This window comes from Chelonoidis abingdonii, chromosome 14 (genome assembly GCF_003597395.2).
Source record: "Chelonoidis abingdonii isolate Lonesome George chromosome 14, CheloAbing_2.0, whole genome shotgun sequence".
In the NCBI taxonomy this organism is placed as follows: domain Eukaryota; kingdom Metazoa; phylum Chordata; order Testudines; family Testudinidae; genus Chelonoidis; species Chelonoidis abingdonii.
Genome location: NC_133782.1, coordinates 20,415,346 through 20,429,324, shown reverse-complemented (window position 1 = coordinate 20,429,324; position 13,979 = coordinate 20,415,346). Strand labels below are relative to the sequence as shown.

The 13,979-nt window shown below is 43.9% G+C and overlaps 1 protein-coding gene across 1 annotated transcript; it reads left to right on the top strand.

Annotated features, from left to right (window-relative positions):
* Positions 1-605: 605 nt before the first annotated feature.
* Positions 606-10,340, top strand: TOMM34 (translocase of outer mitochondrial membrane 34). The gene is made up of 7 exons (XM_032767311.2): positions 606-824; positions 2,121-2,220; positions 4,687-4,839; positions 6,132-6,301; positions 7,132-7,279; positions 8,233-8,359; positions 9,189-10,340. Exons 1-7 carry the CDS (start codon positions 701-703, stop codon positions 9,291-9,293), a joined length of 927 nt encoding a protein of 308 aa, XP_032623202.1. The 5' UTR covers positions 606-700; the 3' UTR covers positions 9,294-10,340.
* The last annotated feature ends 3,639 nt before the right edge of the window (positions 10,341-13,979 follow it).

Sequence of the window (13,979 nt, the reverse complement as noted above, 5' to 3'; positions counted from 1 at the left end):
TGCTGGGCACAAGGGGGAGGTAGCAAAGGGGCTGATGGGCATCAGGCACCAGGGGGATGATGCAAGAGGCTGGTGGGTGTTGGGCTGTGGAGAGTGTGCAAATACGTTTTGAGGTCCAAGAGACTACAGTGAGGGGGCAGAGGGTGCTGGGGAGCTGTGGTAAGGGGGTGGGAGGCTTGAGCTAGGGGTTCAGGGTGAGGGGTGACAGATATGGAGCTGGAGGCAGGGGGCTCATGGGAGCTGTGGGGCGAGGGATGTAAGCCCAGAACTGGGGGTCGGGGGGAGGTGTGGGTGAGGGCTGACAGTGAAGAGCTGGGGGTCAGGGGAGCTGTGGGGTGAGGGGTAACTGCAGAGCTGGGGGTCAGGGGAGCTGTGGGGCGAGGGGTATAAGCCCAGAACTGGGAGTCGGGGGGAGGTGTGAGTGAGGAGCTGGGGGTCAGGGGAGCTGGGGGGCGAGGGGTGACAGCGCAGAGCTAGGGGTCGGGGGAGCTGTGGGGTGACATGACAGCACGCTCTCTCCCCCAGTCCCCGCCCTGTGCCGGGGAAGCCGAGCTCCCAGCTCGCGGGAGGTGCTGGAGGCGGGAAGCGGGCGTGGCCAAGGCGCAGCGGAGCCCGCCCTGTGCCGGCCGGCAGGAAGCCGTAGAAGGCTCTGGAGCGGAGCCCGCGGCGCACGGACTGGACTGGCTGTTCTGCGCGCTCCATGGCCCCCGCGGCGGCCCGGGTCTCCGAGCTGCGCCGCGCCGGGAACGAGCAGTTCCGCAGCGGCCAGTACTGTCAGGCGGCCGCGCTCTACAGCCAGGCGCTGGGGCTGCTGGAGGCGGCAGGTACCGGCCGGGCCGGCCCTGAGCTGCGCACACCAGCAAGCGGGCGGGTGACGCGGGTCTAGGGCCCGGCCTGGGGCTGGGGAGCGGGGGCGCAGCTGTTCTGCCCAGTGGCGGGGCATGTGGGTGCGCAATTGCCTCCTCACAAGCTACGCCTCCCCTTGGGGCCCGGGATATGAATTGCCCCCCCCCCCCCCCCCGCGACTCCTGCCGGGGTCCTGGTGCAGCGGTATGGGGGTGTGTGTGTGAAGCCACCTTTCCCTCCCCTAATATCACTGTTTTACCCTGGCCGGTGGAGGTGGGGGGTGGACCTGCCTTTCCCCCCCGCCTGTGGGTGCAGAGCTGCTTTCCCTTATTCCTTCGAGTGGTGGCAGCTTGACACCCTCCCGCATGGTACCTGGCCCCCATGCCTGTTCCCTGGGGCCTCAGATAGGTAGAGGCCTTGAACCAGAGGCAGGGCAGAGGGAGAACATCCCTGTTGTGTGGTCCAACAGCCCAGTCCCAGTGCCCACTCAAATACAAATCGCCAGGACAGCAGGGCTTCATCCACTCAGATGCCCACGGTGGTTTAAAAATAGTTTCATATAGTAGACAGCAAATGGATGCCCGTTTAACGGCCTAGGTGACAAAAATGCCTACAGGGCACCAACCTATGCCCCTCCTTGGAACAGCTTTATGTACCCATGCAGGATGACATTATTGCCCTGTGTGTGTTCTCTTGGTCTGGTAACAGAGGGTAAAGGAACACAGCTACAGTTCTTTAGGCCCCAAAAGTGTCCTGCCGTAAAGTTATGAGTGCTTTTTGAAACTTCTGCAAGGCAGAGCATTTCAGTAACTCTGGCTACCACTACATGCTGTCACTACCTACTGCACCATTGAAAAGGCCAGAATTACTGAATTTTGGACAGGTGAGAGAGAGATGTGGGCTTGGGAACCGGGCAGTTCTGAGCTCCAAACCTAGCTCTGACCCTAACATTGGACTTGATCTTTCTGCTTCCCTCTCTCCATCTGTAGGACAGGGATGATAATGCTTTTCTACCTCTCAGAAGGCATGAGGATTAATTAGCTAATGCTTTGGAGATTAAAAATGCTGAGTATTATTGCTGGTACTGATAGTGATATGAGCAGTAAGCCTCTCCGTTCTCTTTCCCCAGCTGTGACTTCAGTACCTGTAATATCCACAGCACATGGAGTATTGCTTTTTGCAGCAAGTAGAAACTTCAAATGAGGTGGCTTTAAGGTCTATTGAATATACTGTTCCACACTTCATGGTTTGATTTGTGTTCTGTCTGTTCTTAGGGGAGAGGAATGCTGAGGAAGCAAGTGTCCTCTATTCAAATCGAGCTGCCTGCTACTTGAAGGATGGAAATTGTAGCCTCTGTGTTAAAGACTGTTCAGCGTAAGCATCTTCTGTCTAGAGAAAAGCTGTATGTTTGTTTTGAATGATATAGGATTGAATATAGTATCCGCTATATATGTCCCCTGTTACTGGGTGATGATACTCTGTCCTGGCGTAAGGATGTTAATCAATCTTTATTGGTCTCTCTTCTACGCTGTTATGAATATTTTTACCATGTTGGGTCAAGTAGGGGCAGATTCTGCTCTATGCACAGGTGTAACTGAGAACTAGATTTGGCTCATAATTTATAAGGAGTTAGGCCAGGGACTTTGATCACTTTCCATCCCCAAATGCCTCTTTCCCAAACAAAAATTTGTAATGGAATAAGGCATGGTAGAGACCTGCTCCTCAGTAAACCGCAAATTTAAGACTAAGACTATGAGATTCTAGACAGGCCTGGAAAAGCCCACATAGCTCATCTAAGGTATGCCTTCAATGCCCCACAAAAAAGTGTTCTTAGCTAATTTGGGTTAGCTAACTTGAGATAACTCTGGTTTAAAATAGCAGTGATTACACAGTAACTTGACATAACCCTAATTTGCCCCCTCCATCTCTGTAGGAAAACAGTAGCCAGATGCTCTTGCCTTTAGGCAACAGTTTGTCTGTATAGCACCAATAGTGTGCTACATGTACATGCAGCTCTGAAGACAAAGGTTCTGCCTTAAACAGCTTACCACCTTCTACAGCTAGTGCAATGAGATTCTGTAGTTGCCATGTCAAGATTTCTTTATAAATCTTAGAAATGCAAAGTTTAAAATGTTTGAAGTGATGGTGTAGCCATCTTGGTCCCAGGATACTGGAGAGACAGGGTGGGTGAGGTAATATCTTTTACTCAGTCCTCCTCTTTGTTCAGCCAATCGCTAAGAGAAACAAGTTTGTTTATATTTATGGGAGATAATGCTGCCTGCTTCTTGTTTACAATGTCACCTGAAAGTGAGAACAGGTGTTCACAGGGCACTGTTGTAGCTGGTGTCACAAGATATTTACGTGCCAGATGGTCTAAAGATTCATATGCTTCTTCATGCTTTGGCCATTGTTCCAGAGGACACGCTTCCATGCTGAGGATGCTTGTTAAAAAAACAATTTGTGACGGAATTCCTTCGGGAGAATTGTATGTCTCTGTTTTACCTGCATTCTGCCATACATTTCATATTATAGCAGTCTTGGATGATGACCCTGCACATGTTGTTCATTTTAAGAACACTTCCACTGCAGATTTGACAAAATGCAAAGAAGATACCAGTGTGAAATTTCTAAAGATAGCTACAGCACTGGACCCAAGATTTAAGATCTAGAAGTGCCTTCCAAAATCTGAGAGGGATGAGATGTGGAGCGTGCTTTCAGAAGTCTTAAAAGAGCAATACTCTGATGTGGAAACTGTAGAATCCAAACCACCAAAAAAGAAAATCAACCTTCTGCTGGTGGCATCTGACTCATGATGATGAAAATGAACATGCATCAGTCTGCATTGCTTTGGATTGTTATTGAGCAGAACCCATCATCTGCATGGATGTATGTCCTCTGGAATGGTGGCTGAAGCATGAAGGGACATATGAATCTTTAGCGCATCTGGCATGTAAATATCTTGCAGCGCCGGCTACCACAGTGCCATGCAAATGCCTGTTCTCACTTTCAGGTGACATTGTAAACAAGAAGCAGACAGCATAATCTTCTCCAAATGTAAACAAACATGTTTGTATGAGCAATTGGCTGAACAAGAAGTAGGACTGACTGGATGGCTCTAAAGTTTTACATTGTTTTATTTTTGAATGCAGATTTTTTTTGTAGATAATTCTACATTTGTAAGTTCAACTTTCATGATAGAGATTGCACTACAGTACTTGTATTAGGTGAATTGAAAAAATACTATTTTTTACAGTGCAAATATTCATAATCAAAAATAAAGTGAGCACTGTACGCTTTGTATTCTGTGTTGTAATTGAAATCAATATATTTGAAAATGCAGAAGACATCAAAAATATTTAAATAAACGGTATTCTATTATTGTTTAACAGCATTATTAATGATGCAATTTAAAAAAATTGATCACTTGACAGTCCTACTAAATGGGTGTTAGCCTTTTAAAAAAACAAAACAAAAAAACACCTAGTCACTAAAATGGGCCTTTGTGACTGTCACTGGGAGAAAATATTAATATTTTCTTCCTTTAACCACTGGCTCTATTATCACAGAAAGTAGAGACGGAACACTTCACCAAGTCCCCACTACTGCAGGATTTGTTCCCTACAATGCCATATGTGAACACAGTTTGAAATATAGTCACACATTTCAAGACTGCCTTTGAAAATTTGGGTCATAGAAGATTAAGACTGGACAAGCTCCCAGGTGATATGGTACCCACATGGGAGAATCTGATATTTTAAAAATTGACCTTCTAACTATCTTTCTGACGAATTTAGCTCAGGTGGCCCAGTGAGCTGTGTTGCTTTCTCCCCACTGATCTAGTGCACTGGACCTGGTCCCTTTTGGAATCAAACCACTACTGAGGCGGGCAGCAGCCTATGAAGCTCTGGAGAGATACCAGTTGGCCTACGTGGACTACAAGACTGTATTACAGGTTGATTGCACTGTACAGGCTGCACATGATGGTGTCAACAGGTAACTCCTAACTCCATACTGTTACACAGACCAGAATGAAGACTTGAAAGTACAGCAGAGCTCATTCAGTTGCCTCTGCAAATCTCAGCCCCATTTAGCTGGGACGATTGCCTAGGAGCAGGTTGGGTGCATTGGAATGCTTCATAAATGGCATAGATCGGATTGTTATGCAGCCTAGCACCGTTTCTGTGGTGTGAGTTCTTTGGTGGTGATTGCTGCCAGTATTACAGATGTCTGTACCCATCAAGTTGCTACTTCCCTTTATTATAGCTGGGAAACTATTCCATTTGGCCATGCAGGTTTTCCATATTTTATATGCTGCTTATTTTTAGGTAACTAACCAATTACAAGTGGCCACATTCCAACCTGAAGCCTCCTTGGTACCTTTCTGTTCCCAAGAACAGGTCTATATGAACAGTGTTCTACTAAACTACCAAGCATCTGTGCTGCTCCATATATTCTTATGTTTCACAGCACCGGTGAATTTAGTAAATTCATAGCTCCCATCCTAGCATATCTTTCTGGTTTTGGTGTTGTCAATGCTGAGAAGAGACTCCTTTCATTGAAACCCTTTGTGTATGAAGAGCCTAGCTTTTTTTCACAAAGGGAGACAGAAACTTTCCTCAGCACCTGAGTTGACAGCAGTTGGCAAAAGGGGCCCTGGACAAGAAATATGGAAAATATGTAAAGACTGAAGCATGTTTGAGATGCATTTTAAGTTTGTTGCAAAAGAGTGTATACCATTAAATTAAAAACTGCTGTTTGTGGTAACTGGATAGTCTTTTTTCCTTTTTTAAGCTTCCTTTCTGAATGGTATTACAGCCACAGACTTCCTCTGTTCATTTACTTATTGCCTGGAATATCTAGATTTCCTCATGAAGAAGCATGGCCTTGTGGTTCAGACCCGGAACTGAGATTCAGGATGTCTTGGTTCTAGTCCTGGCTCTGCTACTGCCTCACTATGTGACCTTGAGGGCAAGTCATTTAACCCCAAGGCCTCTGTTTTCCCACCTGTAAAATGAAAACATATCTACCATGGGTGTGTGTGAGGTTTAAGTCATTAAATATTTGAACTACTCAAATGGCAAGCACTAAAATGAGTTTTCTTACCCTAAAGGCACATTTTCCTAGCTACATGCAGTTAGCAGGGTTGCCTGCACAGCAGTTAAATCAGTATTTGCCTGCAGATGCTCAGTTAGGAGCCTGCCTATTGAAACTGAGTACTGTCCTGGAAAGATGGCTTGTTCTGTCAGCAGACTCGGTAGCTGCACAGCTTGTATCTCTACTTCCAGAATGACAAAAGCCCTGTTAGAGAAGGATGGCCTCGACTGGCGCCAGAAGCTCCCACCAATCCCTTCAGTTCCCGTTTCTGCTCAGCGAAGATGGGACTTTCCTTCTGCAGGAAGCCAGGCAGCTGCCCCAAGACACAAAGCAACTGAAGCTGGATCTCTGGAAAAACAAGGTGAGCCTTTTCCGTGTTTAGATGGCACATGGAGTTGTGGGACTCAGATGGGACAGTAAAGTACAAGGCATCTGCTAAACTTGGTCTGGTGCTTAAGGCATTGGCCTTGGTCTCAGGAAAAGTGGTCTCAATTCCTGGTTCTGCCACAGACTCCCTATGTGACCTTCGCCAAGTCACATAACTGCTTTGTACCTCAATTCCCTGTCTCTACAATGGGAATAACATCATACTTCCTTTCTCCCACCATTTGTCCATAACAGTAAACTCTTTAGGGCAAAAAATGTCTCTTAGAATGAGTTTATCCACTGGGGTGCTATTTTTGCTTGGCACTTGTAGGCTTTACTATAATACATATAATAGATGCTAATAAACTAGTCAGTCCATCCTGTATCATGCTGCAAACAAGCCACCACTTTGGGATTCTTGAACTCTGCTGAACAATGAATGGATGGGATTGCAGCTTAATCTGATTTAAGTACAATTCAGAGAGTAAAACCAGGTGTGTGATTCTCAACCTCATCCTCCTGTGGCCTTGATCCCTTCAGGCACGTTTAGCCATCTCCTATTCTCAGTAAATCTATAGTGTCCAGTGGCAGCATTCAGATATCTAGGTGGATTTCTGTCCAAAGATAGTCTTTCCACCGTACAGATTTCACTGAGAGATTTCAGGCTTTTCTGTGGTTGCTTAGGTTTCCATACTTAAAAAAAAAAAACAAAAAAAAAAACAACGTACTTTTTATTAATTGTATTGATCACTGCCGTTAACAAATGTGACTGCTTAGCTCTTTCATTTTTACATAGCACTATGTTCTCTCAAATACAACTTCCAGTGCCTACTGCTGCTATGACTGAAAGAGCAAAAACTTTGAAGCAAGAAGGAAACGAACTTGTGAAGAAAGGGAACCATAAAAAAGCTATAGAAAAGTACAGCGAGAGTCTAAAACTCAGTAATCAGGAATGTGCAACTTACACCAACAGGTAATGTACAAGCATCTATTATCTTGTTCCCCTTTGGGGCACTCTTAAGTAATTCCAGTAACTCTTATTGAGTTTGGACCCAAGCCTGCTGTCTGATGCCCACACACTGCTCTCACTTAAATGAATGGGAGCCAGGTGCATGCATGAGGGTAGAATTTTGCCTTTAACATCTGTTAGTGTTGTTCTTTGATCAGAATACATAGCTTTGTGTACATGTATGGGAGATTAGGTGAAGCATTTTCTCCTCATAACAGATGTTTGCTCTACAAATGGAGATGCCTTTATTTTCTAAAGTGGCTTTAAGGAGCCTGTATGGAAATTCTAAGCTTAAAGTGTTAGGTTTTTATCCTTTCAAATCTTTAGTTCTGCTAAGACTGTTCTGTTTTTGGTAGTGTCTACTCTCCACTACCTGCAAATAATGGTGTAAGGACTTTTAGTACTTGTGGTGTATTTGAAGGCAGCTGCAGTGAACAGAGAACCTTCCAGGACAGTACACACAGAAAATTGCAACCTCAAAAATTCTTAGTGACACCTGGGGACTGGAAACTATTTTTTAAGAAAATTAATAATTCTTGCAGATTTGTGGAGAATTTCTTTTTTTTCTCCCCTTTTAACTAAAAATCAGTTTTGAGCTCGGGAAATGAGAAGATCCTTGATTGTCAGTACTTCATTCTAAGTTTACAGAGGAGGTTTTTTTATTAAAGGGCAGTTAGTGACTGGGCAGCGGTTGAGATGGGACCTGCTGTGGGTACACACATGCTGCACAGTGAGATGCTGTCTAGCCTTGTTTTGGGAAACCGTTTTTAATCTCCCCCAGTCAGTACAGGCTTTGTACAGTGACTCTTTCCAAGAAAGAGACCTGAATACGATTGAATATAGTGCCCCAAAGCAGGGATTGGTGTAGCCCACCACTTGAAGCCTAAAACCTCTAACTACCATTGTCTTTGCTCCAGAGCTCTCTGTTACCTGTCTCTGAAGCAGTACAAGGAAGCAATACAAGACTGCACAGAAGCTCTGGAGTTAGATGCTAAAAATATTAAGGCGTTTTACAGACGTGCCCAAGCATTTAAAGAACTAAAGGTAAGTAACTGCAAACAAGTTTCAGACCCCTTTCAGGACCGAGACAGAGAAGCCATGTTCTCACAAGCATCACTGAATCTTGAAACCACAACTGTGGAGTTTCCACAGGCCTTTTATAACTTGCCTCTGTGCAAAACAACTACTGATCTGCTACCTGAGATTTGGTACATAGTGAAGGGAGATTCTTAATCATTTCACTGGCTGACAGCTGCATGGATATGTGTGGATCTCTTTCTTTGGGAGAACAAAGAGATCTGAATCAGGTTGTCTGTCCTTTTATAGCTGTCCTGCAAGTCAAGTTTTCTGGAAACAATACTTGTATTACCAAAAATTTACAATCATGGTTCTTACTAAGTCATTAGCAGCTACCTTCACCTTTATGTGGAGTTCTCATTTGCTAGCAACAGGCTGCCTTGAGTTACCTGATAAATTCCGGGAAACATCTAGATCCTGTGTTTGGGGCACTGAAAATGACTCTAGAGAGATGTTTTGGCAAACAACCTAGATCTTAAACTACAGCTAATTGTGGAGTTCTGCAGTATTTCATCAATTAAAGAAGGACATGTAATCTAGGTGTAATATTAGAATATCTGTGAGACTGGAGCAGGTTAATGCATGAGCTTCACCTCCTGTATAAACTGAGTGCCTTTCTAGTCCCTAATTTATGTGCATTACAAAATAGCTAGGCTGTTGTCAGTCTCTTCTGCGAGAAGCACATGTGAAGTAGAAGGGGCTATGGCAGGTAGTCCTTCAGCGTGTGAGCTTTTAAAGGCCAAATTTTAAAAATATTTGCCTTTTCAGTTTTCTTAAACATGCATTTTGCTTCTAGGATTACAAATCAAGCATGACTGACATTAACAGCCTTCTGAAAATTGAACCAAAGAACATAGCTGCACAGAAGCTACTGCAAGAATTGAATAAGAACTTAAAATAAAGAGGAGCATGAAATCTGTCTGCTCCTTACTGTAGAAAACAGGCTTTCCTTTTAATGTTGATACAGGGGCCAAACACTGTAGGGCCAGCTCTGAAATCTACCATCCCGATTTGCCGAGTAGTAGCTAGTTCTCTGCTGCCAAATTACACATACATTAATATGTACCATCTATATTAAAACTGGTATCTCCTTGTAAGATCTTTTGAAAGTTTTAAGTGACCCTGTCTTTGAGAAGCATTCAGGTTAATTTAAATAATGAGTTTACAAAATTACCTTATACCAAGGAAATTAATCTGTCTGCAAAGATGGGTGTGGGGGCTAGGGCTTCTCCTCCTCTGACTGGAGCAGGTCTTCAAGAGCAGTAAACAGAGTTTGTGGTAATATGTACTCAGATTGGAGAGAAGCAGATCTGCTGTGTATACTGCTTCTGCTTGCTTAAACAAGCCACTTACAAAGGCTGCTGCATGAGAAATTAAAGGCAGGGTTTCTCTAGCACAGTTGCAGTCTCACCTCATATTTAAAGGAGTCTGGAACAAGAATGGCTCAGGTGTTCCCTGTCTTAGCTGGTGCTTACTGGCCCAAAGCTGCTTTTGTGTAGAGTAACTAACTGATCAGAAGCTTGCAGCTGCATCAGCATAGCTCTTATCCCTCACAAAAACAGCCACCAAATATTTAATTTAAAACTGCCTTGATACTGTATTTGTGGTCTCTCTTCAATGCACTGCTGAAGTTTGGGTCCTAGCAGCTTTGAATCTTCACAACTTCTATCTAAATAACATTTTAGCTTCTGTTTGTGTTTGAATGACCAGTTGCTATAACCACTAGTAGAGGGAAGGGGGTGTGCAGTGGTATCTCACAGGAGGCCTCTGATGTGAAGAACTACTGTCCTCCATCAGACTTATGAGCATGTTATACTCTGATTCTTCCCATCTAGTGGTGGCAATGAGTTATCTTTTAATGCTGAGATCTAAACAGGTAACAAGATGATTTGTTTGGCAAAGCTAATGTATGAACAAAGCAACTTCCATTAAAAGCCAGCATATGTTAGAGCTGTGTGTTTTTCTTAGAACTGTGTATTTGACATAAGGGTCTGGGTGTAGTATGTTACCATAATTGTTGCTGGGACAGGGAGTATTTCAACCTTTCACCACCATAAAGTACTATTTTATTTGTCCTTATGGTCAAGGAGCATCTGCTATGCAGTGTCACTGCAGAAGTCTCATTTATGCACTGATAAAAACACAGCTGTTTTCCAAACTTCTATCCTACTGTATGTCTAGGATGTTAGTGTTACATGGGCAGAAGAGAAGCCTTGCAGTTTAGCTACAGTGTAGAACAGAAGTGCTGACAAAGCCTCCCTGGAGATGTTTCCAGGACACTTACTACAAGCAGGGATTGATTACTTACATTGAAGTATACTCAATGCAAGTTGAAGGATATGCTATTTTCATTTCCATTCCTAATCCCCTGTAGGGGTGATGTGGCATGCCCTTGCTCTCTCTTACGACAGATCAATATTTCAGGTTCTATTTACCTCTACCTTAGCTGAATTCAGGAATTAGAAAATGATCTCACACTGTTAATGTAGCATTTACAAAGATCATCCATCCTTGCTGTAAAAAAGGTTTGGAGAGGGCTGGGACCCTCTGCTGCCTTATCTGGGTCTAGCTAAGGATCTGTTTACTCCACAGCCACACAGCTGTGCTGTAACACTTTGCCTTTCGTTGTAAAATCACTGCTTGCCTTTGTAGTTGCAGAGAGAACCTCAAAAACAGGAGCTGCATGCAGTGATGTCTACAGCAAGCATAAAACCATAGGTCCAAGAGGCCCCATTCATCTCACCCAAGATGCCATGGACTCTTTATGCTATAGCTATACTATGGGCTATTCTGCTGAAGACAAGTATCTATTGTTAGGTATCTCCCTGTGCTGCTGGATCTGCCTCTCTGTCTACAGTCTTTCCCAACAGCCTAGCTGATTGGATAACAGCACCTTCTCCCTCTAGTGGCCCATATAGAGCCAGGCAGCAGGTGGTTAGGGAGCCAGTTAAGCAGTGTATGCTGGTTAGCTAGACTGTCTCACAGGCCCCAAGGCACTGACCTGCTGAGGCTGGCTATACTCTTCTTTTCTTGGCATATGTTGGTGGGGAAAGAGTTAGAGTCAGGCACAACTTTGGAAGAGCAGAGGCTGATGCAGTGAAACTGTGCTACTGGGAGAGAAAAACAAAATCCATCTTTAAAAATAAATGGTCAATGAGTATTTTCCACTGAGCCACAGCTGGTGTTGGGAGATAGAAATGAAGGATAGTACATGGCTGAGTAAGTTATTACCATGCTACTTAGAGGTTGGTGCTATTAAATTTGGTCCCATTGTTGCATATCGTACATGATCCTGGCTCTAAGGCTGTAGGCCAGTGGCTCTCAACCTTTCAGGACTGGTGTACCCCTTTCTGGAGTCTGATTTGTCTTGCATACTTCAGGTTTCACCTCACTTAAGCTACTTGCTTACAAAATCAGACCAAAAAAAATCACTATTACTGTCCAAAAAAAGCACACTATGCCTGACAAATTGCTTACTTTCTTTACCATATAATTATAAAATATAAATACCTCTACCTCAATATAACACCACCTGATATAACAAATTTGGATATAACATGGTAAAGTAGCACTCTGGGGGAGTGGGGCTGCATGCTCTGGTGGATCAAAGCAAGTTCAATAGAATATGGTTTCACCTATGACCACGGTAAGATTTTTTGGCTCCTGGGGACAGCGTTCTATTGAGGTAGAGGTGTATTGTACTTACATTTCAGTGTATAGTATATACAGCAGTACAAAAAGTCATTATCTATATGAAATTTTAGTTTGTACTGGTTTCACTAGTGCTTTTTATGTAGCCTGTTGTAAAACTAGGCAAATATCTAGATAAGTTGATGTAGCCCCTGGAAGAGCTCTGCGTACCCCAGGGCTATGCATACTGCTGGTTGAGAACCACTGCCTTAGGCCATTATTAGTTGGTGTACAGGTGCCTGGTACTCATACTAGTCATCTCACATTGAACTACGCTTTCTTTATCCCAGACTGGAAGTGTTTAGATGAGAAAAATCAGGCAAACAACAATGAAAAACAGCTTTCTCTTACGGAGCTTAAGCTCCAGGTACTAACTGTGAACACATACATGCTCAGAGCAGGAGGGAGCACAGCACATTCATATAGAAGCTTTTCACAGAAGGTAGCCAAAGGCCATCATCAGAACACAGGAGAAAGGGAGCATCATCTGTTAGATCTTGGCCCAGGACAGAATAGGCTATTTCTGCTGAAGCTCAGGAGTGGCTCTACCCAGGAGGTAGCACTTACACTAACTAACTCTTACAAGTGTGATTGCTGCTTATAGACCTTAGCTTCCCTCACACAGTTTTCCCCACCTCCTCTCCCCTTCAGTTGTATGCAATAAGCTGTACATCTTTGCCATCTCTGACTAGGAAGTCCAGGAGGGACATAGTTTAATGCTAAGTGTTTGACAGCCAGTTCAGTCCCAGCTCTGACTAGGGTGTCATAAGCAACAAGGTGCATTATTGATTACTATCATTTCTGCAGGCACTAAACTGAGTCTTTGCCCAAGAGAGGCCAAGTACTGAAACAGCAAAACTGGCTGCGATTGAGAAGGGAGAGTAGGACGAAGAAGGACATTTTCTAACCAAGATTATGAATTGCTCTGCACACCAGTGAAATGCCATTTTGTTTTGTGTTTGTAACACTTAAAAATCCTTTGGTACAAAAGGTGTGTAGATCTAACAGACTAACCCAGTCCCTCCAACTGGAATCCCTCCCATTCACTGGAGTTGCCATACTCGATAGACCTAGGCTCTGAGCTAGTCTAGGATTCTGTCTCCCAGGGTGGCCAGGACTAGATGCTTTACTTCATAGTGGCTTAGTGTGACATTCTTACATCTTCCGTAATCTATCCCCCAGACTAGTTCTTGATCTCAATGAGTTGCACAATTTGGTTGGATTTCACAGAACGTCCCCTTGTTCCTGTGTTCAGAGGCAGAGAGAACAGAAACTCCCACTCTGCCATCTCTTTAACATTAACTTTTCCATATTTTGTATCCCCTCTTATCTCCCTTCTAAGATTAATGATCCCATTCTTTTCAGTCTCTCATGTTTTTCCAGTTTCTCCCCACAGTCAGTCATTCTTGTGGCCCTTCTCTCATTTCCCTTTATTTCTGCAATATCCTTTTTGAAATGAAGGGAAATGAGAGAAGGGCCACATCTGGAATACTACACTCAGTATTCCAGATGAGGCTGCACCAGTGATCTCTAATACATGGAAAATAAATTACATAGAAAATGTTAAGGTTGCAGAATCAAGCAGTCAAGTTAGGAAATGCCAGAATTAAGGCTGACAGTACAACCTTACCTTAGCACCTCATGTCATTGTGCATTCATTAGTCTATAATTACATGATCACAATCCCCCCTAAATAGCATTCAGCAGAGGCAAACACCCAGCATAGGACATGCCAAACTAGAGCTGTTTGGGCAAAGATACAAGCAACTGAAGGAATGTGTCAGGCAACGTTAATTATAGGCAGCATTACCTGCTGTGCGTAGAATAATGGTATCCTAATATATTCTATATTATACATGCCATTCCTTGTGCATCCTACCATGTCTGCTTTTTTTGA

Coding starts and splice junctions, on each gene's coding strand:
- TOMM34 (XM_032767311.2), top strand. CDS start 701: ATGGCCCCCGCGGCGGCCCGGGTCTCCGAGCTGCGCCGCGCCGGGAAC. Junction 7,280..8,232: donor TGTGCAACTTACACCAACAG/GTAATGTACAAG, acceptor TCTTTGCTCCAG/AGCTCTCTGTTACCTGTCTC. Junction 8,360..9,188: donor AAGCATTTAAAGAACTAAAG/GTAAGTAACTGC, acceptor TTTTGCTTCTAG/GATTACAAATCAAGCATGAC.